Source organism: Xiphias gladius, chromosome 19 (genome assembly GCF_016859285.1).
Source record: "Xiphias gladius isolate SHS-SW01 ecotype Sanya breed wild chromosome 19, ASM1685928v1, whole genome shotgun sequence".
In the NCBI taxonomy this organism is placed as follows: Eukaryota; Metazoa; Chordata; class Actinopteri; order Istiophoriformes; family Xiphiidae; genus Xiphias; species Xiphias gladius.
This window is the reverse complement of record NC_053418.1, coordinates 22,867,216-22,892,481: the sequence shown is the minus strand read 5'-3', so window position 1 is coordinate 22,892,481 and position 25,266 is coordinate 22,867,216. Positions and strand designations below refer to the sequence as shown.

The window sequence follows — 25,266 nt, the reverse complement described above, 5'->3', positions numbered from 1 at the left end:
TCACTCTGTACTCACTGGAGTTTGCTTTTTCCCTCTTTAGATGGAATTGAATTTAAAAGAACCTTCCAACACACAGCTGTGTAAATAGCTAGCCCTTGTCAGACTTCCCACGACTTTCCACTGCAGGTTGCTCAAGTTGATGTTTATGTTAAAACAAAAGGAAACAATGTATAGTACAACAAGACAAAAATAATGAACCATATATGTATATGAGGCATTTGTTTGTGTTTGTGTGTGCATATATTTGCATGCATAGTTTATGTGCATATGTAGGTGTCAGTACACACTATATGTGTGTATACGTTGCATACGCTGACTATGCCTGCTACAGTGGGCTCGGAGGCCGTGGCACACCTTTTGATGGGCTTGACAGGTAAGGACTTGGGTGCAGAAACACTCTTGGCTGTGCCGTTCTGGTTCATGTTCTGCGTTGCGCTTTTTTACGATGTGGTTCTTCAGCTCCATCATTCCTCTAGCCTTAGCGCAATCCAACTTCAGAGGTTAAATCACCCGCATCACAGTTTATAAAAAACAAAAAAAAAACAAAACGCAATTTCTGACTTTACCTCTAGTGGTGTCGTGGCACGCAGATTGTTTCCGTTTTATTTGCTCGGGTTTTGAGATACCTGCCTCCGAGACATTCCGCTGTCTGTCCTCCAAGACAATGGAGCTGAGAGGAATTTTGTTTGTGCTGCTCAAAGCACTGAAACACTTTGTGAAGTTTTCATAGGGAGTATTCAGCAGAAAAGCTGAAAAGCGGAAGCTGAAAAAATAAGTTGTTTGATCAATTAGTCAGGCAAGAAAAAATTAAACAGCAACAGTTCTGAAAATTAATAAATCATTTAACTAATTCAGTGGTTCCAGCTTCTTAAATGTGAACGTCATTGATTTCTTAGTACTATGCGACAGCTAATATCTTTTGGGTTTTGGACTGTTTTTCAGGCAACACTAAACATTTGAAGACATCACCTTGGATTCCGGGAAGTTGTGATGGGCACACAAATGAATTGGCAGAAAAGTAATCGTTAGTTGCAGCCCAATGTTAATTTAAAGCCTCCAAAAGATAATGAAATTAAACCCCAGCAGTTGGTGATGTTCCTCCAGCTTGAGATGTGGAGGGTGCTGTAATGACCTCTTCATGCTCTGTGTGTGTTGCGGGCGCTGTCAGGTCCACCACCAGTGCTACAATGATGCCAGGCAGCATGATGTGTGCTGGCATCTAAACACAGCAACTTTTATCTGCTATCTACTTGGTTTTTTGTGAATTATGGATAAAAAATTGTTCTGTTTTTTTCCCCTCTCCCTAACACTACTGTTGCTCTCTTCTGTCTTTGTCATTTACATGGCAACTAGCCCTGTGAGACGTTCATCTGTGAGTGTGACAGGAAAGCAGCCATGTGCTTTGCCAAGGCAGATTATAATGGAGGAAATGCCCACCTTCCCAGTGTCCGCTGCAGGGATACACAGTCAGGAGAAACACGCCGCCAATACTGAATATTGTGTCTTCATTAAAAATCAGTAAAAGAGAACAAGTGCTATTGTATTCATAGCCATTGTTTTATTGTCTAAGAAAAGCCAGACAGATGTGGTGTTTATTCAAATTTCATCTCTTTTTTTCATCTACACCCTCAATTATCAAGTGATATCGGGAAAATAATTTGCGTCAGTCTTAATTTGAACCATTTTCCCCCAACATATCAGGCCAGTGATGTTGGTGCGGGGTCAGCAGCTCAGAGAGGGTTCACTGTCTCTCATTCCCTCGTTTCACAGATGTACTGGTAGGGCAGGCTACAGTCCGCATCATTCCACCTCTTGCGTTTGCGTCTTTGAGAAGCGTGAAGCTGCCCGCAGTCCTCTCCGTTCTCTCTGTAGTCCCAGTTGTCAGGCTGACCATCATCCCAGAAACTGTACACAGATGAAAGAGGACGTATAATTATGTTACACATAGTGATGACTTCCCTTCCTAAGCATTTGTTAGTGCTTTTCATTTTTATAGCCTAGGGTTTCTCTTACGCTGGGGTTGAATTGAAGTCAGTCCCGTCCACCCAGCTCCAGTGTCCCTCATGTTCTCGCTCCACAAGTCCAATCCAGTAGCTGAATCTGAGTTCAGCAATTTTTGAAATGAAGTCCTAGAAAAAAAAGATAGCAACAACTTATTTTTAAGCCTTTCTTAAATCTCAGAACTGTTACGCTTCTAGAAGTGTAAAGTCCTTATCAGTGACCTGTGTTCAATCATAGGCAATTGACAGCTCCACTGAAACTATGTCAAACCAAACTGGAGTACACTTAGACCTCACCAGCTCCTCTACATTGTTCAGAACCAGCAGGTGTCCTCCGTGTGTTCGGCATTGCTGCTCTGCTTTGCTCCAGGTAACGGCAACGGTGGACAGTAGGTAGCAGCTTCTCTGGAAAGACGCCCACCCGTCCCGACATGTTCCTAGTTTGATGAAGATTAAGACAAGTCAGACAGTCTGACTGGGGGAAAAAAAAAAAACACTGAATTTTGATTTTTGTTGATATTAAAGTATCCAGTTTTAACCTCTAACAGGAGCAAGTTTCTGCAAGTAGACCTCACGCACCTCTGTTCCACCTGAAGTTTGGAAAGGCAAAAAACGACCAAAAAAAGTTGAATCATCAGTTATACAGCTGCGTCAACATATCCAGACCTGAAAACCATTTCTTCACCTGAACTGGATGATGTTTTTCCTCCATGGCTGATTCTCTCAAGGTGAAGTTTGACATCAGTGATTTCCTTGTTAAACTGGGAGACTTTGAGATAAGAAAATGTAACAATATATATGTATGACAATATATGAACGACCCAGCTTAATTTTAGTGCGATGCATTTAAAGTCGTACATTTTATCCCAGTGACCATCAGCAGAATTAACAGCAGCAGCACCAGGATGCCATAGAGGACAAAAGCCACTATCTTCTTCATACCTATAAACATTGACAGACATGCTCTCATGGTTTAAGGTGACATCTGAAAATATGAATTAAAGTCAGCTGACATGTACCTGTCTTACCTGGTAGTGCAGTTATTTTGTGCTCTCCATGGAAAGAGCTGTCGTCATGCGATCCAAACTGGTGAAACTGATAGTCCATTACTGAAAGAGATCTGATTCATTTGGATGAAACGATTTCTTTTTTTCAGACTCTTTAATGCTGGTAGTACGACAAATTATCCTTTCTAGCTGTAATACTGTCATTTTCAATCTGGAAAATCTTATAATTAATAATCAAGGCATTCAGTCAACAGACACATTGAGATTCTCGGAATGCAATGGCAAATAAGAGGTTGGCTAAATCTGCCTTGTTTGTTTTCAGGCCAAATATGTTAACTATTAACAGTTCAATAAATAGACTTCTGCCATTATATACTGTATAATACACTAACATAAGGTATGCAGCAAATTTTACTGAATGCTTTATTACATATAATTATGATCTAAAAGCATTGTCCTCGTTGATATCTATTCAGTTTATAATTCATGGTGTCATTTGAACATGCGTGACAGTGATTAATGCACATTTCTGCACGGTTATGAATTTCTATACATGTTGAAAATAACGATGAAAAAGACATTTCTAGAACAAAACGACTATGCTGCTAAATTGAACATTTATCACTCACCTCCATCAACCACAGTATCTCTGAATTTCTCTGGTTGGACTCTGACCAGGGGATCACAGAAAGTCCTGCCCTTTAAAGAAAAACACTACATTTCAATCAAAGGAAATGTTTTGGATCGGCCCAACATTAGTCAGTTATTTTTAATCATTAAATACTGCCCCATAATCAGACATAGGAGCTAAGAGTGTGTTTCATTCCCTGTAAAATGTGAGATGTTTACCTTACATGTGGCTAATTATGGGGGAGATGATGAGAAATTTTGGTGATATAACAACTGCAGCACAAAATCACACAAATTGATTTCCTTTTCATGATCATGATAAGTTTGAATTGCCACTGTATATGTCTATGAGTGAAAACAGACTAGTCCACACCTCAGAAGAGTGGTTCGCAACCTGTTTTGCTGCTCATCCAGGAGGTGTGTGCAGTTCATTCAAGGAGTTATTTTCCCTTCACGGTCTGTTTTATCTGGATATGTTTTAGAAGTCTGAAAAATATACAATGCCGTAGTTTGCAAGAAAATCAAGAAAAGATTAGAGAAACATCCCAAAAATAAACATGCTTGTGAGTGGCAGAGTTTTGTTTTTTTATTTTCTACACTGGTACTAGTCTTTTAACCCTTAGATTGACCTTGCAACCCCTTTAGTGGGACCCGACCCCCAGGTTGGGAACGACTGCCTGAGAATATGCAGTAAAAACGTCATACTTTTTATAGATACAGTTCATTCAGTACATCTCAGTTCAAGCACACATCTTATTTGCCGCATGTTAATTTGTTAATACTGGGGTTGCTTCAGGGTTTTTCACTGTTGATAGGCTATCAGACTCTTCAATCACCAGCGATCTCAGAGGACCAAAACAACTCCTGGACCATGTTTCAGTCACGTTGCCTACTGTAACTTCTTTGCATTATTCCGCTTTGCGTTATAAGCCACACACTTTACACGCTACCAGCTATCTGAGGACACAAGACACTTGGACCACCACCAAATTTCATTTCCTCAGGTGCAACTTTTGCATTTAATTTTTATTAGAACTTCCTTGTCTCCTCGATTTATTGTTGATTTTTTCTAACTAACTTTACAGTTCCTATTTATGTTGGTGTATATAGTATCTATGCTGCTGTTACACTTCAGTTATCTTCAGTGGTTTATAGCAACTAAGTATATTTACTCAAGTGCTGTTCTTAAGTACACATTTTTAAAGTACTTCACTTGAGTATTTCCATTCCACTTTTACTTGTAATTAAGTATTTTTACAATGCAGTATTGGTGCTTTTCCATAAAGAAAGGATTGTCTTATCCTTGAAAGCCAATAGTGACTACAATTTATACGTCACTTACATTGACAATCCTTACACCATATTTCCCTCTGGTATTGTTTTAGACGTTTCCAAATGTTCATGTAAAAGCCCCCATGACTGACAGAAACTTGAGCTGAGCTGGAATTTGAGCTCCGTAGTTCTCAGTCTCACCGCTGGGGGCATAGTAGAGGCGTCAAGCCTGACCTCCACGTGACACCTTTATAAAAACTCCTTCCGGCCCTTTCGTCTCTTAGAAAGGAAAATGGCGGCTCTCGGACGCGTCTCTCGGGTGTTGCTGAGGTCTTCTTTGACCCAGGCCCGGCGACAGCTTTCTGCTACTGCTGGAGATGGACACGGCGGGTTAGGTAACTGTAGCACCTCATTAAAACTCACTTGCTATATTTAATGGAATATATGTTTTTGAAAAACTTATGTTTTGTCGGTGACCTTGCTGGGCAAGCACTAGCTGTGCTAGCATTAGCAGTAGCTTAACACCCTTGACCGGACAGCGGGTTGAAGAAACTCCCCAAAAAATCAGCTTTCTAACTTGATATATTGTAATGTCAGCCTGTTGTCCCATCAAAGCATTAACACAGTCACTTATAAAGCGTAGTTAACTGTAGATCGATCTATAAATGGCTTGGAATTAGTGTCACGAACACATCCTGCTAGCTAAAGAGTAACAACAGCATCACATCACATCACATCATGTCAATGGATACTGTTATCTCGTAATCTGTGGTCCCAATTTTAATCACGTAACAAAATCAGTTTGCCGAACAAGAGATGGAAGGAAGAACAATTATTAAGGTAAAAAAAAAAATCCTGCACAAGATAAGAGCAGATGAGAGAGGAGAAAAGTAGTTTTAAAGGAACATGAGATAAGCAAAAATAGATACGATATTCACGAGCAGAATGTATGTGTGTGTAAAAAAGACATAAGATTTTAACATAAGTTTAAAAAAAAAAAAAAAAATTTAAAAAATTCCGGTTCATTTCTGATATATATTTGAGAAAGAAAATTATCAGAAGTAAATTGAAGAGGGGCGTTTGTTAGACTTTTCAAATGGGAAATGTAATGATTTTTACTCAGTTAAAGGCTCAAATTTATAATATCCAGCAAGTGACACGCTCTTAAATTCTAAAGGCAGACTAAAAAGCTAGGAGTTGAACGTCATCTAAGTTAACAGCATGCTCAGGTGGCATGATATCCTACAATATAAAAGTAGGAAGGGGTATTTAAGGGGTCTTGGTAAACAGGTAAAAAGTCTTGATCAGTTGTGTGTAGTGAGGGACTTTAGCATCAGCTGGAAAGAACACCTTGTTTAATGTCCCATGGCTGAATCACGCTCCTAATCTAGATGATCACCAAGCAGCACATGTATTGTATGACAGAATAATAAAAGCTTTTTTGATATAGACTTCCCAGTGCTGTGTATTTTGATGGAAATTATAGTTTGAACCGATGATGAACCAGTTCTGAAATTTATAAGAATTTGGCTTTTTGGAATTATACAGTGAAAACATTTTGCATCACACATAAACGCTGTTTCTTTGCAGTTAGAGATAATGGAAAGTGTACTGCATTCACATTTTCACTGTTAATCACTCTATCTATTAGGACTGTCCTTATGCGTGTGTCACAAAAATTACTAACCGGTTTGAAACTTTGATGGTTTTGCAGGCCCGAAGTTTATCTGGCGGGCAAGAGATTGAATGTTGGAACCCACCACCACAATACCATTTTCATCATCTTGACAGACAATCTTTTAAAGCCAAATCAGGCTCTCTGCTGTAAATTGTAGAGATTATTCCAAGCTCTCTCCTTTCCTCTTAGTACAGTTACGGATAGTAGCTTCCAGTAACGTAAGATGGCGGTGTCCCACCTTTTTACCCATGGTAAAGAGCACACACTGGGTAGTAGCATAAGGTCTCCTAACTTGATACTTAATTGGTGCAGATTCATAGAAACATAAATACACTTAAGTTTCTCATGTCCCAAGGTTGCATCTTATTATCTACAGAGCACTTGAATTCTCAGCAATCCCAGGCATTTGGATGTATAAATACTTAGTTTATTATTGGGCTGTAGTCAACCAAAGTAAATCTTGGTTGACTAAAATGTTACCTATTTTTCAACCAACTGATTGGTAACCCGTTTTCACAGGGTTAATAATCCTGGAAGGCTATTGATGTAGCGCTTTTCTCCTTATGAAAGTAACACCGACGATTGTTCGACCAATGAGAATTTAGTCAGACGAGCATATCAACTAGTCAACTGGGAGACTAGTTTATTAAAACTTATTATTATTGTCTTTCTTTTCCAGCTGAGAAATGGAGGATACTCAGTTTCCTGATTGCCATACCTGGTGTTGGGGTATGTATGTTGAACACATACCTGAAACACCAGCAGCATGGCCATGAACGGCCAGAGTTCATCCCTTACAGCCACCTTCGCATTCGCACCAAGGTCTGACTTTGTTCCTGACATATCAAAATGTGTGCCTTAAGTGCCACTTGTATCAGTGCTTTGACTTTATTATGCGTTGTCTTAATATTTTTTTTATTCTCACAGCCTTTCCCTTGGGGAGATGGCAAAAAAACCCTTTTCCACAACCCACATCTGAATGCCCTTCCTGACGGCTATGAGGATACTGATGAGTAAACACTCCCTCCGGATCTCATACCTGGGACCAGTCCCGCAGCGTTTGTTACTGGACCACACTCACATTCACAGTTTACTCTCTTAATTTTTGTTTTACCTCTGTGCTCTCAACATGGGGCCCCCAAACCAACAGCTTTCTTTGCTCTGGACCATTAAACAAAATGTCTGCTTAAACTGAATTAACATAAATAAAGTAACTATTATTACCTCAATTCATGTTTTATTTCTTCTGTCTTTTGATGTGATGTAGTTTGTATTCAAGGTTCTCAAATTATTTATATGAATAGTCCTTTTTCACAGAAGACAATTAGACATGTCACAGTAGGAAAAACACAATGTAAAACTAAATCGAATGATGTCTGAATTGTATTTAGTTGCTTCAGTTTCAGGAGCGTGGTATTGTGCATGCTGGCTCACTCTGACACTGGCACATACTGGAACACTTAAAATAGTGTAGCCATTGTTAATGTTATGATTAACACCTGTGCCTTCACTGCTCTGAAAAGTCGAAAAGTCAAAATGTCTGCTGTGAGAAAGGCCTATGCAATAGTGTGCGGGTTAACAAGTTCCCTTAGTATAACCAATCTCACCTTTACATATACCTGAATTTTACTGAATTTAATTGAAATTATTAAATATTAAATGGCACTGCACACTCTTGGCTCACCCACACAGGTGATTTCACATAATGCCTCTCTATGTGAACAGTGCATTTCCCATTATGATGCCTACTGTACCACATTGGGTATTGTAACCTTTATTTATTTTGTTTTGCTCATGATCATACAAAAAATACCCCTCATACAGGAAGAACACCACACTTGAAACCAAATAGGCCTTTTCCACAGCAGATATTTAAGCTTGACATAGAAGAAAAAGCATAGGTGTTATTAATAACACTACGGTTCAGTTCTATTCAAGTATCCCAGTAAGCCTGCATGCACAACACCAGGAGCCTAAAACTGAAGCAGCTAAATGGAATTCAGCCATCAGTCATTTCATTGTTTAAGCCTTTGCTTTTCCTTCTGTGACATGTCAAACTATCTTGTTTGAAAAAGACCTATTCACTTGTATTTTATAGTCACTAAAGTCTAGGCCAGGCTACTTGAACTGTCAAAGATGTGGCAGTGGGCCAAGCATTAATAATACAGCACGCTTATTTGTACTTTTTGAATTGTTTAGTTGTGTCCTTACCTGTTATTACACTTACTAACTTTGGTTATTGCATCTGCACCAAATTTCCCGGGTGGAACAATGATGTGTATTATCTGTTGTAATGCTACACGTGACCCGCGCTTTGTTACAGACTCCACCTCTTTTCACGTGAACGCGCCATAAACCGAATTAGAAAATCCTGGGTTAACAAAGCTCGCCGATATCCAGCTTCATGACACCGGTTATCTTTGCCCCGTTTTCCGTCTCTTAGGCAGTTACTGATTTTGTGTCGTGTGTCGTAACTAAGTGTCGCATCGACTAAGCTCGGGTTTATTTCGTTTCACGACCGTAGGTTACGATCTGTTTACTAAATCTAGCATTGAAACATCTCGGATAACTGCGCGCACCCGCTCCGCCATAAAGGGGATATCAATCGCACGCCGAAACACGGATCACAGTTAATGAACACAGACAGAGGTGAGGAGACCTTGTTCAAGATCTAATAACATAATAAACTATTCAAAACGAGCATCTTTCTGACTCATACATTTGCATTTACAGTTCCTTTATTTTATTTTTTTAATTTTTTTATAGATTTCCAGATGATGAAAAAACATGAGAGGGCACATTTTTTCAGCTCTAAAGAGCAGGAACTCATTTTGAAGTTGTATGAAGAAGAAAGAGAGATATTGACAGCCAAATCCAACACTACAAGCGCCTCTAAACTGAGAGAGGAAGCCTGGCAGAGAATTGCTGATAAAATCAATGCGTGAGAAGACTCAACTGTAGCAAGTTTATCTCAGTACACAATATTAGTCAGCCCCCAAGAATTTAACCGTTGCACTTTTGGGATAATGTAACTGTACTGACATATAATCATGGTATTATTTTTTCATGATTCACAGGGTATCGGACAGTGGCTACAAAAGGACATGGCAGCAAGTTAAAGTCAAACACAAAAACATAGTGCAAACAGGTATCATTGCAAACAGTTGTGCAAAGTGACATTTTCTCAAGTACTGTACTGTACATCTGCTACTGTATACTTTTGCTTCAATACATTTCATGAGCAAATATTGTTCTTTTGATTCCAGTATTTTTACCCAGCTAAACTCACTAGTTATTTTTGCAGAATAAGATTTTACCTGGAAAACACAAGTTTCTTAAAATATGATGCATTGTTATAAACTACCCAACAGTTAAAATTAATTCCACCTCAACTTAGTCATTAATCATTAAAATGCTGCTTACACGTTTAGGCACGTTTAGGATCCAATAACAGGTCTCACTCTGTTGCATTTAATACTTTGCGCACATTTTGCTCTAATACTTCTGTACTTGTACTTAAGTGAGTTTGTGAATGCAGGACTTTTACTTTTAATTGAGTATTTTCAATGTATGGTATTGGTACTTTTCCATAAATAAAAGATCTGGATACTTCTTCCACTGCTGACCGTCTGCAGTTCAGGAGAGCGCTTTACTTCACTGATCTATCCTCATGCAGCAAAAAGAAGAAGGGTCGAAGTGATGAGGAATGAGGGGGGGTCAGCAACCCCTTCGCTGACCTCTGCTGAGGAGGATGTGCTGCAGCACAAAGACCATAGGCTGAGAGTGGAGGTCCTCCCTGGGGGTGCCTGTATTGAGCCACTGACTGGATCCGACGGCTCTTTTATCAGTGGTAGGTGTAGTTCGCCTTTCATAAAAGTCCTTCTGGAATTTACCGCATAGAATAATTCAATGTTGGCCCCACCACTGCAGTGTCAGGCCACCCTGTCCTCCTCCTGCCTGTAACAAAGACTGAGCCAGAGAGCTTGAGCAGTGATGAGACAGATGTCAGTGATACACATTTTGAAGGGGTAAGTGCTTCTAAACGTGTTTTTTTTTTACCCATTTTTTTCTTTTAATGCTTAACATATGGATTTGATTTGATTTTTTTGTAGAATGTGCAAAGTAGCAGCTTCCAGGAAAGGTCCAACTCAGCACTTGCTACAACCGGGGGCAGAAGTGCAGAGGTGACGTTTATGTGTCAGTAGTGGTCGATGGTAATGGCCAAGAATAAGGACAATATGAGCACTAGTGTTCTGTAATTTCTTTTGCAGAGGCAGACAGACGACATAAGGGCCCTTTACTGCTGCTACCTCAAAAAGGAGATAGAGAACCGCGACCAACAGATGGCATACAGAGCACTTAAAATGAAGAAGCTGGAAAAAGAAATCTTATTACTTGATAAGCAGTTAAAGTGACTATGCAAAGAAATGATAGTGTTTATATCCTATCATTATGTTAAAGCAAACTTTGATTTACTTAGGTCAGACAACAGTAATAAATTGCTTCGGTTATATATATATATTATAATATGTCATATACAGACATATTTCGCCTTGCCTACAGCATACCTGGAGTGGTGTGTGTGGTCTCAGTCTAACTGAGCATGTACTAGATTTGGCACATGCTCAGCTAGATTGAGGTCAGATAGATTAGTCAAGACCTCTTTTTGGTTGCCTTGTCTGTTGTGGCCAACCCCACATCGCGTTGCTGAAACATTTGTAATAAGATGTGGAATCACCTAATGTGAAAAAACTCCGAGGTGTGACACTAGGCTACCTGTACATTTAGGCTGTGCAAAGTCTTTCTATATTCATCTCTCTCTTTAAATGACAAGCAAAAATGTCATTGGTTTACATTCATTTTTAAAATGTATTTATTTTATTTATTTTTCCCTTTTTTATTTTTTTTTTTTGCAAAGAAAGAGTTAAAAAGCACCCTGTTCCAAATCTTAGTTTAATTTTACCATCAAATCTAAAACCTGTATTCTTCTTTGGATCATTCCGAACCAGGCTTTCGTCATATTTAAAATCAATTTGGCATTGCTTAGAATTATTCTAATATATGTATGAATCAGTGCGGTTGTTGATTTTGTTTATTTATTTTTCTTTTTTTTTTCGTTCTTGTGTTTTACTATGTATTTATTAATTATTTTGTATGCAGCGTCTACAATACAGAATAGTTTGTGAAATGTAAACATAATGTATCTCAACGGTCTTACCGGAAACAATAAAAAAAAAAAAATGTTTTCTTTCTTCAGTATCTGCTATGTAACCTAGAAGGCGCCTAAAATCGTCTACAGTGGCAAACAACAGTACATGATATTAAAAACCTCTATGGGTAATTATGATGTTGGTTAAACGTGTTTTGGTAGATTTGAACAAGTCTGACTAAACTGCTGACTTGCTTTGTGTGTAGTAGACTCATCAAATTGTAACATACTTTTTTTCTCTGGCAAGATTGGTGTATTGCTAAGTATGTGTTATTTGATCAAGCCAGCTGTATAGTGAAATCCTAAAAAAAAAAAAAAGAACTGAATGAACTAAATCCCACGGCGGCCACTTCTCAGTTTTGGCGTCCTGGGTCTTCACCGGCAGCAGCGGCAGGTCACTGTTGCAGAGGTCCCGGACGTCCTCCAGCGGCTCCGCAGCGCGCAGCGGCCCCACACGGAGGTTTTGGACAAACTCAAAATGGCGGACTGGTTAGTGACCCCCCCCCGCCGATTAAAAGCCGCTGTGGGACGCGAACTTGGGCCCTGTCTTCGGAGAAGATGCGGCACATCCTCAAGCCTCTCTCCCGAGCAGCTGATTCCAACTTGAGCGAGCTTTAGAGCGGCCATTGGCTGACGGAGCCGTGCGCGTTCAACCCGTGAAGGCATCCCCAGTCGAGCATTGAAATCAGGATCCATCATGGTTCCGAAGGGAAAACGGGCACAGCCGAGCCTCGTGTCTTTACGCCGTCTGCTGCCCACTATTAGCGACACATAACAGTCAATGGGACACCCCATGAATTTTACGTGGTTTTTACAAGTGATATTTTGTTGTATTACTGTGTGCAGCCTGTTAATGGATGGCGTTGCTGATCATAGTCGAGACCCTCCACATACCTGTATGTCTAGGCTGTCGCGTTCAGGATTAGTATTTTATCTTCTTACCTGCCGCTGCAGGTGGAGCCTTTCCCTCCAGGACAGGGAGGAGAACGTCTCAGGTGTTTCAGAAGGATTTTCCAAAGTATCAAATAAATACAATTTCTGATTATTTGGTCTCAGTGCCGATTCTGTTGTAAGAAACTAATCCTTTGTTCACTACTACTACTAATAATAATCGCAGGTCATTTACTTAATAAGTACATGTACTCAAGTACTGTGGGATACATATAAATACAATTCACATTCATTTAAATGGAGTGTCTCCATCATATACTTTACTGTATTTCAGGAGCAAAATCAATACTCTTTTTTTTTACTCATTCATCTGACGGCTAAAGATCAAGAATGTATTTTCTCTAAGCAGAATCACTTAGATAAAATATGATCAATTACTCTGGATTGAACTACTCAAACTATTAAGTAGTTCATTTCAGCTTCAGTCAGCTACAAAACGCTGCTTCCGGCAATAATGTAATGCAACACTTTATAGCTGATTAAATCATGAATGCAGGACGTTCACTTGTAATGGACTGTATTTAGCGCGACTTTTACTGCAGTGGCACAATAACTTCAGCAATTACGTCCTCTTAAGGCGCCGTTGACTGTTTCTGACTAGCGCCCTAGTTTGTCCCAGGGGGCTCGCCGTACTCTCACATGACTTCCTCTGCGTGTGACTGACCCGCATTCCTCAGGTGGCACCAGCCCCGTCACCCTGATTCGTTTTAGGGGCCAGTGGGGCATAAACAGTGGGGCATAAACAGTGTCGCCGTCGGGCTCTAGTATGTGCTACTTGTGGGCTGCTAACTGCACCAAAGTGCTGGAAGTCTGCGGCGTGCTAGCGTGACACATCCGCCTCGGCGAAATATCCAGCTCTACTTTTTTGTCGGAGTGCATCTGCAGCCTGGTGGAGTCGGGGTGTGTGGAAGCGGGATGACGGACGACTGAGCAGCTCTTCGCTGGTTCTGGGCTTTGTGTCGGTGATGGCCGAGCTGATAAGACGGTGAGTTCAGCGGAGACCGAGTCCCGACTCAGTCTGCGTCCAGTCTAACCGCCGAAGGAAGCTGCTACCTGCTGGATGGACTGCAAACGGTCGCCTCTCTCTCATCACCCGTGTCTCTCTCTTTATGCTTGTTCTGTCTGTGAGATCCTCCAGCCCCTGAGCTGAGATGACACCCATTACTGATCTAAGCCAAACACGAATGCTTTGGCATGAATCCTGATTTTCACGTTTTAATAATAATGTGCTGGCTTTAGAGTCGATCCTGGCCGCAGGTTTCTCTGCCACACCTGGGACACCAAGTCTACTGGAGCACCACAGCAGCAACTTTAATACATCTTTGGCATCTGGCATTTCTCGTCAAGCATACGAATAAACTTTTAGTCTCCAGTTTTTGTCCAGGGAAAGCAAACTTACTTCTCAGGTTTTAAGCATTTATTTGAGTATTTATTCTTGCAGGTGTAGTTGCTTCTTCCTCTATGACGGATCCAAGGTCACAGGAGAGGGCGACCGCACAAGAGAGGGAATCTGCTACTTCTATCCTGAGGAGGTTCGACTCTAAAGAAACTGTTGCAAGTTATGCGCTTGGTTGTGTTGTGTGTGTGGGCGTATGTTGGGCATGAAAAGGGTTCCTCGATGCTTGTTTGTGTGTTTTATATTTTAATCCACAGATTATAGGTGCGTAACCTTAAAGGTAGTCATTTCCCTATGGATTTCTTTCAGACCCCTATAGATAAGCAGGAGCTGCTCTGTGGGCAGCTTGCCGGCGTGGGCCGTTGTGTCTCTGAGCTTTCCTCCTCTCCTGTACGCATACTGAGGCTACGCCGCAACAAGTATGCCATCCGCATGGAAAATGACTTCTTTTGGGTGAGTGCTCTCGCAGGTGGTCCGGCTGCAGCTTTTCAGGGTGACTTTGTTTTGACCTGAATATGAGTCTTTGATGATGATTGGTGGGGGATTTGTTTCTTTTTATTTTTCTCCCAGGCTCTGGGCTGCTCAGTGGAAGTCCCCACCGTCAGTGTCTGCGAGCTCCTGGATCAGCTAATAAACCTTTTTTGTTTCTACAGTGGCTCCGTCCGACTGAGCTACCAGGTGCAGTCTCCACTTCCCTAAATAGTTCAGCAGCAGAAACCAGAAATATTATGTCCGTCTCTGCAAGTTGTAATTTGAACTTGGTTTCGTGCTGCAGCTTAACAGTCAGGAGACTTTGGCTGCTCGGTGGGCGCAGTACCTCTCGCACCTGCAGTCAGGATCCTCAGAGCTTCATCGCACATTCAGCTGTTTAAAGACCATCGACTCAACCAATGTATGTACAAAATGTTGTTCTGCATTTAGCCTTCAATGGCTTTTCTAATGCTGCCGCTGCCCATAGATGTTTACAGAGAGGATATGAGTATGTCACAATGTCCTGTGGTGTTGTGTAAAGCCCTCAGTATGTCTTAACAAACATATTTATTGCATGGAGAGAATCGATTTTGACGTGTGCAGAGCCGGTACCAGTAAAACCTGGATATTTCTGGCCTGTTAGCCACGTTAAAGGTTCAGTTATTATGTATAAAATGTGCTACTTTAAAAGCACATTCTGTCAAATCCTGTTGTTGGCACAATTTTCATGCTTCTGTAAAAAACACATTCTGAGACAAGTCAAGTCACATGATAGACGGCATAACCGCTAAAATAATTAAATTCCAACATTCAAAGTAAGGCTCTTGCTGTAACAGTTGAACTGATAAAGTTATTATCTTATAACTTGTTATATACTTATGCACTTTTAGCTGGTGACTGACTGAATTTTTTGTTCTCAGGTTGATCCACTTCTGCTGCTCAAAGCTGCCCTCATTCTCCAGGCCTGTCAGCGCTGCCCTCTAGTGTTAGCAGGCTGTGTTCTGTTCAGAGGAAGGTAGGCTGACATCTTGGCATTATCCACCTCTCGGTGGGAAGGTTTTAGTAACTAACACGGCCTGTAACCCGACTTTCTCTGCCATTCTTCCTCAGAGTTGTAAGCACACAGATGTCTCCAGAGCTCACAATGAAGGTCATGGTTCATGAGAGTGAAACGTACACCAAGGTAGGATATGAAATTTAGTCCAGATGTTTTCCTAAATCTCTTCTCACCCAAACAGATCAACATTAGTGCAGTTGTGCATAAAGCTCTTAAAGTCAATTGGTCTGCCTGCTATATACCCCACTGGCAATGGGGGCATCTTGGCACTTCGAATTTGAATCCTGACCCTCCTCAGAAGACTAATAGTGGCCTTTAAACCCCCCTTAGTAACCGGTGATTTGGAAAGCACAACAGTTAGCTGAGAGGATTGATATCACCCTCACATCTGTACGCTAAATATGTAGCTGGAGCCACCAGCCGGTTAGCTTAGCGTAGCACAAAGACTGGAAAAGGAAAACCACTAGCCCACCAGCACATCTAAAGCTCAGTAATTGACACATCATATCTTATTTGTTTATTCTGTACACAAATCAAAGCGCAAAAACAAGATTTTACAGTTTTATGGGAGCGTTATGTCCCAGACCATTTCTTTGGATGTGTTGCTAGGCAGACTTTATTACTTCTGGACAGAGCCAGGCTAGCTGTATGTCCCTGCTTCCAGTCTTTGTGCTAAGCTAAGTGAACCGGCCGCCGGCTCCAGCTTCATACTCATTTAATTTTATTTCACTCAAATTCAACTCACTTAACAGCGACAGTGCCGAGAAACAAGAACTGGTGGTGTAATTCATTCACGTTTCCATCACCCAGCTTCATACTTAGTATCCATACATGAGAGCGGTATTGACCTCCTCATCGAACTTTCTGCCCCAGAAAAATGCTTATTTGGTCCACTAGACACCAAATAAGCATATTTCCCAAAATGTTGACCTATTCCTTTAACAGGAAAAATGAGATGCCGGTTTTTTTTAATTTTGATTTAGGCCCAGAGGCCCAATGGACCGAGCACTTCCAGCTCCTTTGGTGCTGCTGTCAGCTCCACTACAGTGTACCTGACCACGTCTGAACTCCAGTACCTGCAATCCGCTCCTGTCGACAAAGATTTCAGGTAGCGTCTTCCCTTCCTGAGTTTGACTTACTTTGTTTACCAAAAGTATTTGACTTATGCTAGCTGCTACAAACAGGAAGCCTGAATAGCAATTCCAGAAAATTCTGACTGTTTCAAACTGTTTTCCCACCCTCCAGTTCCCATTCTATCCCACACAAAGATGCTCCCCCAAAAAAGACCCGGCTGTCAAGAACTTTATCTGACACGGCCTCCACTGAGTCCGATTCATCTGGTCCAGGTCCCACCCAGTCTCCCAAGAAAGTGTCCGTCAGCCCTCGCTTGACAGAATCAGATAACTCCGCTCCATCACAGCCCGCCGCTGCTCCACTCAACCCCCCACCCCAGTCCCCCCAGCCTCCTTTCTCGAATGAAGCTGAGGAGGAAGTGCTGGAGGAATCGTATTATCAGAGTTTTCACAGCAACGGAGGCGGAGACAGCCAGATGCATAACAAAGGAGACGACTTGGTGTTTGAAGAAAACTCCCACATCAATGGAGGCGGAAGAGATGGAGACACAGCTTTTGGGACAGTGTTTGACTTCCGAGGGGTTGAGTCAGGCAATGAAGAATCCTGTGAAGATAAGGTGGTGGTGGTGGGAGACGGTGGAGTTGGCTGCGGGAGTGCACAAGGTCACAAGGCCGAGGTGCGAGATGCTCGTCCTTGCTCGGGTGCTTTTTACGACCCAGAGGAGAGTCCACTGACCCCCATGACGCTGTACCTGCACCGGGTGAAAGGCTTGGTGCTGGCCCTGCTGGTGGAGCCTCACTTCTTGAGCGACACTGCTTCTATGGAGGAAGTGGTGAGAAACAAAAGCCGCCCTGCTAATAACTGGGATTTCTCCTGCCTTTGTCACATTTCCATACTGAAACTCTGTGAGCACAAAACTGAACCTTCGTTCTTTTGACGAGTGGAACAAAAAGAAGCTTCATGACTCAGCTGATGTAATACATTACAATGTCTACCTCTGTCATCCACCAGCTGGGACTCAGTAGAATTTGAATTTTAGTGCACGAGTGAACTAATTTGCCTTTGTAATGCTAATATTTGGTTCCGCATTTATGGTTTGTATCCAGTATCACAGCAGCCTGGCGTCACTCAATGGCCTGGAGGCCCATCTGAGGACCATCTCTCCAGGGGCCCGGGGCACCCCAGGACCCTACATCTTTGCCCATTTTGACTGCATTCAGAGCACACTGACAAGTAAGGCTCCCATAATAATTTCACATATCTCTCTTTCTTTACTCTTTGACTTTTCCCGCACTTGTCTTTGCTCTGCATCTTTTTTCATTTTTGATCAATTTTGTCTCTTCCCAGTTTTCACTTTTCGGCTAGAGTGAGTATAAGACCTGGGATCTCTACCTGGCGACTGGGGTGGGGCTTGGGAGTTTATATTTGTCTTTGCATGAGCTAACGGCTAATTAGTAAGACTGTGATCAGCATTCGTTTGAGCAGCAGGCATGCGTGTCCAGGTTAATGTGCCACTGTTATTGTGTGTGTGTCTGCAGCCAACCTGTCTGGTCGACCAGGGGGAGCCCCGGAGCATCCTTTTGTCAGAGCCACATCACTTCTTCACTCGCATTTCTGTAACACTGAAACTCTGCAGGAGGCTATTATCAGGTCAGTATGGCAGTGACGTGCTGGTGGTAGAGGTGATGGTGGTTGGGGTGGGGTGGGGGGGGGTTGGGGGTGTGTGGGTTGGGGGGGGGTTCTCATGCCTTTCATGGCTCCTCAAATAGAAGTCGGGGGTTGGGGTTGGGCACTTCACAGCGTCTATCATCACATCCCACCAATCCCCGAATGTTCTTCCTTTACTTGCAGAAATCACACAGCAACAAGTCACATTTACTAGAAAAAGAAAGCCTTTCTATTGTTGCCCTGTGTGTCTCTTTACCATGCCACTCTGCGCTTTTCTGTTGCATGTCATCGTTCTACATGCTTGAAATTTCTCCTGCGGCGTCATTTTCACCGCAGGAGTGCCGGTGCTGCTGTGTACGGAACCCGCAGCGTGGCCCAGGAGACTTACTTCCAGCAGCACGGGGGATCGTTGAGGAACTCCGGCATCCCCAACCACCAGGACAGCGCGTTCTCGCTGCCCAGCAAGGCCCGACACAGACTGCTGAAACACGGGGTTAACCTGCTCTGACGTGCCAGCAATGTGACCTCTGCTCTGGGTGTTTGGAAGTTATTTAATGCAGAACTGTCCCTGTGAATAACTTTAAAATCAACACAGAAGACGTGAGGAAGCTGCTGTGGTTACCTTGATCCCACGACAGATTGTCTGATATTTGCATGTGATGTGTCATGAAACATTAAGGCACTCATATTCATAACGTAACTATTTCTTTTATATTTGTATCATAAATATAAAATTGCTATGAAAATTAGTTTGAAATACTTTCTTTCTCTCTGCACTTTATTTCTGTCCTGCTAAAAGACAATACCTTTTGTATCAACTACAATTTTTAAGCTTCTGGTCACACACTGCACACCTTTTTTTAACCTTTTCACTTTACAGATCTTTTCTGTCATGTCCCTAATGCACTAAATAATAATAAGTGAGCAAATAGTAATAATTCCTCATACTTGTATTTATTAATTTAAAGAGAAACTTGGACTAAGGCAAAATTAAATCTTTATACTGTTCAATATAGTGCATTTGTACAGAAGCATGCTTTTCCTTCCTGCAGATGCTGCAAAACTGTATTGGTTTATTACATCAATTCCTAACATAATCTAAAAGAAAAAAAAGCTTTTATACAAATGTCTATTTATTTCAAATCAACTCTTTGGTAACAAAAGTTTTATTTAACTATTCAGCTGCTAGATCTACTGTTTTTTTCCCCCCGCCCATTAAGGGTCATTTGTTTAAAACAAATGTCTGAATTCGAAAGTTTGTTGAGAGGAGATTCCCTGTGGTGCATTATTAGTGCAACTTAAATGAATATATGATCCTCTCAGTGTTGGATTTTGTGTGAGCTACTTTTGTAAATGCTTGTTTGAAACCACAATGGGCTACGCGGGCCCTATTAGGGCCATCGGCGGCCTGCATGTGACCCTAGCCCCCGTGGTTTTTCCACCTCGGGCTTAATGCCCCGTTTCAAAATGGTTGAGCCTGACCGAGGGGCGACGTGCGCAAGCCCAACACATGCTCCATAAAACGTTATTGTTCATGCTCGGTCCGAAAGGTTCTGTGCTACATGTGTTGCAAATGAGATCGTTCTTGATGATCCAAATGTGGAGTAATTAGAGTCATTAGCTGAGTAGCTGAATTTGAATGGACGGGGTCGGCGCTGTTAGGGGCGCCTCATTATGCAGGCGCATTAAAAGAAAGCAGTAGGGGGCAAATGGGTGGTTAAAGGTACGAACAAAAAAGAGGGGCAGGGACTGTGAGGAGGGTCAGGATTCAAATTCTAAGTGGTAAGATGTCCCCATTGTCAGTCCGGTATATAGCAGACAGACCAAGCCCGCCGGATGGAGAGCTGGCACCACAGAGAAGCTGTCTGTTATTCATCAGTGAAGATCCAAAGGTCAGGATTTAGAAATCCCACCATGGCCTCCTCGCACTGCATTTGGATTGCTCTATTTCTTCTCTCGGTGATGACAAGTGACACTGGAGTGTTTGGTCGCGCAGTGGACACGCTGGGATTCGTGTCACAGTCGCCCCGAACCCCCGATGGATCCTCCGGGGCGACCTTACGCACGGGCGGGTCGAGGCGGTTGAGGCGCGGGACCGAAGAGACGCACCGGGAGCGGTGTGCAGAGCTGGCTGCGCCTTGGCTCGAAAACACTCGGCAAGCTCCCGAGGATAATGCAACAGTGTTGCAACTCCGCGTTCGGCCTTTTTCCCCCGGAGCCTCCCCGGGCCTGGTCTTCCCAGGAAAGTCCCTTTTCAGCTTTGTCCGACGGGTTTACCACTGCTGCCAGGAAGGACTAAACTGCAGAAGCGTCAAAGGGATTCAAGGTCGCCTGAGAGGAGGTGAGTCAAAACAGATCCATGCCCTCTTCTGGTAAACTTTGTTCTTATACTGCAGATCTTAAATTAGTGGCTTGTGTTTGGGTTGGTCTGGAGTGATTTAAGAAGAGGCGCACAAGGGGGCCCCCGGTGGGCTGCGGAGCTCAGCCAGAGAAATGAAGGGCAAGTTTATTTCCGTCAGTTTATTCCACGAGATGTGGCTCAAAGCAACACTGAAACCCACACGCAGGCTGTAGTGCGAGACCACATCAACCAGTGCGGAGGGTTTAGAGAGCGCAAACCTTAGTGGGGAACGAGCCCTCCAGCTGCATCATAACACATCACTGCCATTTCTCACGTTTAGGCTAAAGCGATTCCCGTGGCCATGTGGCGTGCTCTTCAGATTCGGTATCAAGTACCTGCCTACAGCACACAAGGCTGTTCATTGAGAGCCCACTTTCCTCGTTAAAACTCCCGCGAGTCGCCCTTTTAGTCCAGAGATCGAAACCGCTCCGCGACCCCGGGAGCTGCGCGGACGACCCGCTCTCGCAAAAACTCCGAGGTTTTTCGCGGCCATGTTCAGATGAACAGCCACCGGGAGGATGGCAGATGCCGTCTACACCCAGCAAGGCGCGTCCGGCATGTGGCGCTGAAGGAGTGGCACCGCGCAGGAACGTCAGGAGCTGTGGACTTGAAGGCCGGTGTGCTCGAGGAGCGGTTTGGCTGACGTTAATAGCTTGATTAATACAGCTCTATAGGGGACTGTGTTCTCTGCATCCAAATGAGTCTTAGCTTAGGCTTAATGTCCCCTCCGCGAATTGTTGAGATGTCCCGCTGACAGATCAACAAAGGTATCAGGCGTGAGAACATTACCTCTGTGGCAGAGATCCCTTTTTTGATCCCTGGGATTTATGTGCTGCTCTGTGGCGTGAAATGCTTCCTCTCACACCGTACTGTGACAGACCCTTGACTTCCTCGCCTTCTCCTCCTCCCCAGATACAGATGTGGAGTTTCTGCTCACCAGGGAGATTTTATCACTGACAGTTACAAGAGCCGAGCTTCACCTTCAGCTCTCCAACGCACATCACCTGGATATCCATCCTGTGCTTCCATCCATGGCAAAACGCAGCCTTCCCACAAGGTACAGACTCTACTCTCAATATCATCTTTACTTTTGCCAATTCACTGTTTTACGCATATTTTTCATTTCAGCCATTAGTCTTAAGGCCTATATAGACAGCGTTGAGCTGATGGCCTCTGAGAGTCTGAGGCTTAGTTGAAACTCTGTTGTCTTTTGCTTCCTTTAGGTACAGTTTTTGGTCAAGGGGCAACACGGTGGAGCTGAGGGTGGACCTGCTGTTCCTTTTCCAGAGTCTGCTAGAGGCAGCGGGTGGTGCCGGAGGGGGTCCCAGCTTGGTGAACATGCGGCGGATGGTGTTTTCTTCCAGGGGGGATCCACCGGGAGAAAAGCCAGCTCCTCACGCTCTGCAGGACACTGATGGTGATGTGTGGGGGGATGGGGTTGCCAGCGCGCTGCCTGCTCTGGAGCTGGGCTTGATCCTGGGCTGCAGTCAGGCTGGAGTTGGGGTTTCCTGTGGTATTGGCGGTGTTCACCTCTCACACACACCTTTCATGGCTCTGTACTACAGATGAAGTCAAACTGAGACTGGACTGTGTTCTGCATGGAAACATTTTATCTGCTGAATTACTCTCTTTTAATTGAAAAGACATACAAGGAAATGATGCACTTCATTATCAAATCTATTAATTTATAAATGTTATGTTTTGAAAAAAAATATATATATACACAATTGTAAATAATGAATGATATACTCTAAGTTTATGGAGTCATTCTTTGGTTATTATTAAAACTTAATCTAACAATGCCTCTGGACTATAGCGTGTGGTCACCTCAGTTAGTGGATGTGGTTCTTTGACTTTGTTCAGCTGTGTTTGTCTTTTAAATATTCTGTTCCCAACAACCTTTAGATATGTGGTTCTATTTAAAGAAGTTTTCACAGTTGGTGGGGAAAGGTGGAGGAAAAAAAAAAAAAACAACACCTGGACAAACAAAGGGCCTGTACATTTTGCTGTGACCCCGCTGGACTTAGCTGTGGCTGCTCTGTTAATTTTTTTTTTCTTTTCAAAAAGAGTTTCGAGGTATTTAACCATTCACAAAGTTGCATAATTCCAAAATGCTTCACACTTTGGATATTGTGAATTCACAGGCACAGTACGTGTCATAAGACAAATTGACTTGAACACAAGACTGATGTTAAATACCAAATGACCTCACGAAGCACTCAGCGGCAATGCAGGGATGTTGAACTCGAGAAACAGCAGTGACAAATTCTGATAAAATAGCACATTTATTAAAAAGAGACAGCATGTATCAGCATTTCCCATTCTGCAGATGTATGCCACATCTGAGTAAAATCAGAGGTCTTGAATATCTTTTTCATTCCACCTGCTGCTGCCTACAGCCTTCAGAAGAGCAGTTCTTTATCCAACCCATGTATATCTATACAGTAGGACTCATATCTAATCACACACTCACTCGCACTGTGTGAGTGGTGGCAGACCTCGCCATTTGTGTATGTGGTCCGCTGCCTGGACAATAGCCGCAGTTGGCTGATCTTTTGCTGTTCAAATTTGTCTCAGTTTTAATTCATCTCACACGTTCAGCGGCTTTAAAAATAAAAAAAAGCAAAAAAAGAAAAAATAGCATCAAGCTGAAAGCGTTCATCTCAAAAACAACTTTACATTAATTACAGAACAATTACAATGACTCTTTTCAGATGAAAACTTCAAGAAGATTGATGTCATGGCAGGTGGATAATTAGTGGTGAGAAATCTGATGACAAGACTTATTCTCTGCTTCACCAGGCGAGAAAGAAAAGAGGATGAAGGAAAACAAGAACCCTTAGCGTCATGTTAGGACACCGTGTTGAAGAATTTGGATGGAAGGGCAGCAACTCTTTGGTTCTCGTGAAAAAACAAACACCGAGAGCAGATCTTCATTCCTCGCCAGTTCATTCAGTTGTGAAATGTATTGAGAACAGGTCTGAAAAAGGCTGAGAAGCTAAATACATTAGTGATAGGACTCTAGGAAACAAGTGCTGGACATTTACATTTCACACCGATCTCTCAAATTTTCTATTTATTTTTGACTGGTTCTGCTCCTAGAAAAGTTGAGGTTAACACCAGACTCAAAATATATTAATTCTACCCACAGGCGTCCTTTACTCTTAACAAGAGCTGTTTGTTCGGAATGAAAATCTAGCCCTGAAAAGTGCGTTTAACAGAAGAAACTAAAAGGGGCTAATTTGATATAAGCCAACAAAAGAGCAACCTCAAGGCGAATGATGGTAAAGCACGTTGTATTCAACAATTCAAGGCAACAAAGACAAACACACAAAAAAAATGATTTTAAAATACATGAGGCAGTGCAAAATGTCACACCAATAGAATATGACGTTTTAAAAACTCAAAAACAACAGATCCTGAGGAAAAAAATTCAAACATACAAATCCAAGCGTATTATAATGTATCTCCAGATCAGCCCCACTCTGATTTAAATTATATATAATAGAATGGAAGATCCCACATTTTCAGACATAATCTCATTTATTTGACTTTCCGACAGTCAGTTCATCTGGCTGTCCATTAAATTTTTTTATACTCTGTACCAACAACCATTCCTCCCCAGAAGAAAGGCCACAAATTCTTCCTCACGAGAAAAAAAATTTAAAAACCCTAACACCAGCTACAACACAAAAGTGATGAGATCAAAACTTGCATCACACAATAAAAAGTGTGATCTTGTACCTTATATACACACGCAACTGTGTAGACTTGCAGATGAACAACACGGTGACTTTGGTGCTGAATTAAATGATATTTTTGCATCTTTTCAGAGGAAAAAAAGGTGCTTATATGTCTTAAATAGTTTACAAAAAAAAAAAAGAAAAAAAAAAAGAAAAAAAACAAACAAACAAACAAACAAAACAAAAAACAGAAATACCAAACCCGCCAACAACTGACTGAATATTTTCTGGCACTAAGTTGTTGCCCACCATCAAGGGAAGGAGAATCAAGGAGTGAAGGAGGATCCGCAACACCAAAATTACTAATAACCGTTTTTCAAGTACTGCATATATGGCAACAGCAATACTGAATACTGGTGCGCGGAGGGGCATTTAAGACGCATTAGTGAAACAGGCAACATTACAAAATTGTCCTTGGAGTAGAGCTAAGCACTTAAGGGAATTAACTACAAACATAATTAGGAAGGTTCACAACAACTCCACTAAAAACGAAGAACAAAGCTGCTTTTCACTTCACACCGAAAAGGCTATCATTGTCCAAAGGCTGTGGCTAAAACACAGTAAAACTGGACTCTGATAATATGGCCATGTTGAAAAAACAAAAGGCTCAAAGATTAAGTTTTATCCCCAGTTTGTTCAATCAAATCAAGGACCAGAACAAGTAGCTTAATTGCACTGAAAGTTCAAACTGAATCAACAAAATGGTGCA

General features: G+C 42.3%; 5 protein-coding genes across 9 annotated transcripts; 4 read left to right on the top strand and 1 right to left on the bottom strand.

Annotated features, from left to right (window-relative positions):
• Nucleotides 1–1,566: 1,566 nt before the first annotated feature.
• asgrl1 (asialoglycoprotein receptor-like 1) lies at nt 1,567–8,877 on the bottom strand. Of its 5 annotated transcripts, none has more exons than XM_040156285.1 (10): nt 5,111–5,246; nt 4,011–4,123; nt 3,637–3,706; nt 3,029–3,120; nt 2,859–2,942; nt 2,686–2,769; nt 2,540–2,590; nt 2,298–2,437; nt 2,014–2,129; nt 1,567–1,905 (listed from the first exon to the last, which is right to left on the bottom strand). In XM_040156285.1, exons 4-10 carry the CDS (start codon nt 3,105–3,107, stop codon nt 1,752–1,754), a joined length of 708 nt encoding a protein of 235 aa, XP_040012219.1. In that variant the 5' UTR covers nt 3,108–3,120; nt 3,637–3,706; nt 4,011–4,123; nt 5,111–5,246; the 3' UTR covers nt 1,567–1,751. The 5 variants fall into 5 exon arrangements, with proteins under 5 accessions (XP_040012219.1, XP_040012222.1, XP_040012220.1 ...); XM_040156288.1 differs by having other exon boundaries at nt 3,029–3,109; XM_040156286.1 differs by lacking the exon at nt 5,111–5,246 and adding an exon at nt 8,799–8,877 and having other exon boundaries at nt 3,029–3,706.
• On the top strand, nt 5,173–7,816 carry LOC120805752 (cytochrome c oxidase subunit 6A, mitochondrial). Its single transcript, XM_040156290.1, has 3 exons — nt 5,173–5,304; nt 7,267–7,409; nt 7,515–7,816. The coding sequence occupies exons 1-3, from the start codon at nt 5,202–5,204 to the stop codon at nt 7,602–7,604; spliced, it is 336 nt and encodes a 111-aa protein (XP_040012224.1). The 5' UTR covers nt 5,173–5,201; the 3' UTR covers nt 7,605–7,816.
• Nucleotides 8,878–9,114: 237 nt separating the features above from the next.
• Nucleotides 9,115–11,459, top strand: si:ch211-107p11.3 (GT1 domain-containing protein). Its single transcript, XM_040156283.1, has 7 exons — nt 9,115–9,236; nt 9,354–9,528; nt 9,665–9,735; nt 10,264–10,437; nt 10,518–10,615; nt 10,700–10,771; nt 10,859–11,459. The coding sequence occupies exons 1-7, from the start codon at nt 9,221–9,223 to the stop codon at nt 11,000–11,002; spliced, it is 750 nt and encodes a 249-aa protein (XP_040012217.1). The 5' UTR covers nt 9,115–9,220; the 3' UTR covers nt 11,003–11,459.
• A 2,013-nt stretch (nt 11,460–13,472) lies between these two features.
• hps4 (HPS4 biogenesis of lysosomal organelles complex 3 subunit 2) lies at nt 13,473–19,162 on the top strand. The gene is made up of 12 exons (XM_040156445.1): nt 13,473–13,732; nt 14,189–14,279; nt 14,453–14,596; nt 14,714–14,821; nt 14,919–15,035; nt 15,535–15,629; nt 15,725–15,797; nt 16,655–16,779; nt 16,917–17,577; nt 17,852–17,978; nt 18,284–18,395; nt 18,750–19,162. The coding sequence occupies exons 1-12, from the start codon at nt 13,713–13,715 to the stop codon at nt 18,919–18,921; spliced, it is 1,845 nt and encodes a 614-aa protein (XP_040012379.1). The 5' UTR covers nt 13,473–13,712; the 3' UTR covers nt 18,922–19,162.
• Nucleotides 19,163–20,375: 1,213 nt separating this feature from the next.
• On the top strand, nt 20,376–22,713 carry si:ch211-170d8.2 (uncharacterized protein LOC571755 homolog). Its single transcript, XM_040154730.1, has 3 exons — nt 20,376–20,754; nt 21,727–21,871; nt 22,038–22,713. The coding sequence occupies exons 1-3, from the start codon at nt 20,376–20,378 to the stop codon at nt 22,381–22,383; spliced, it is 870 nt and encodes a 289-aa protein (XP_040010664.1). The 3' UTR covers nt 22,384–22,713.
• Nucleotides 22,714–25,266: the final 2,553 nt, after the last annotated feature.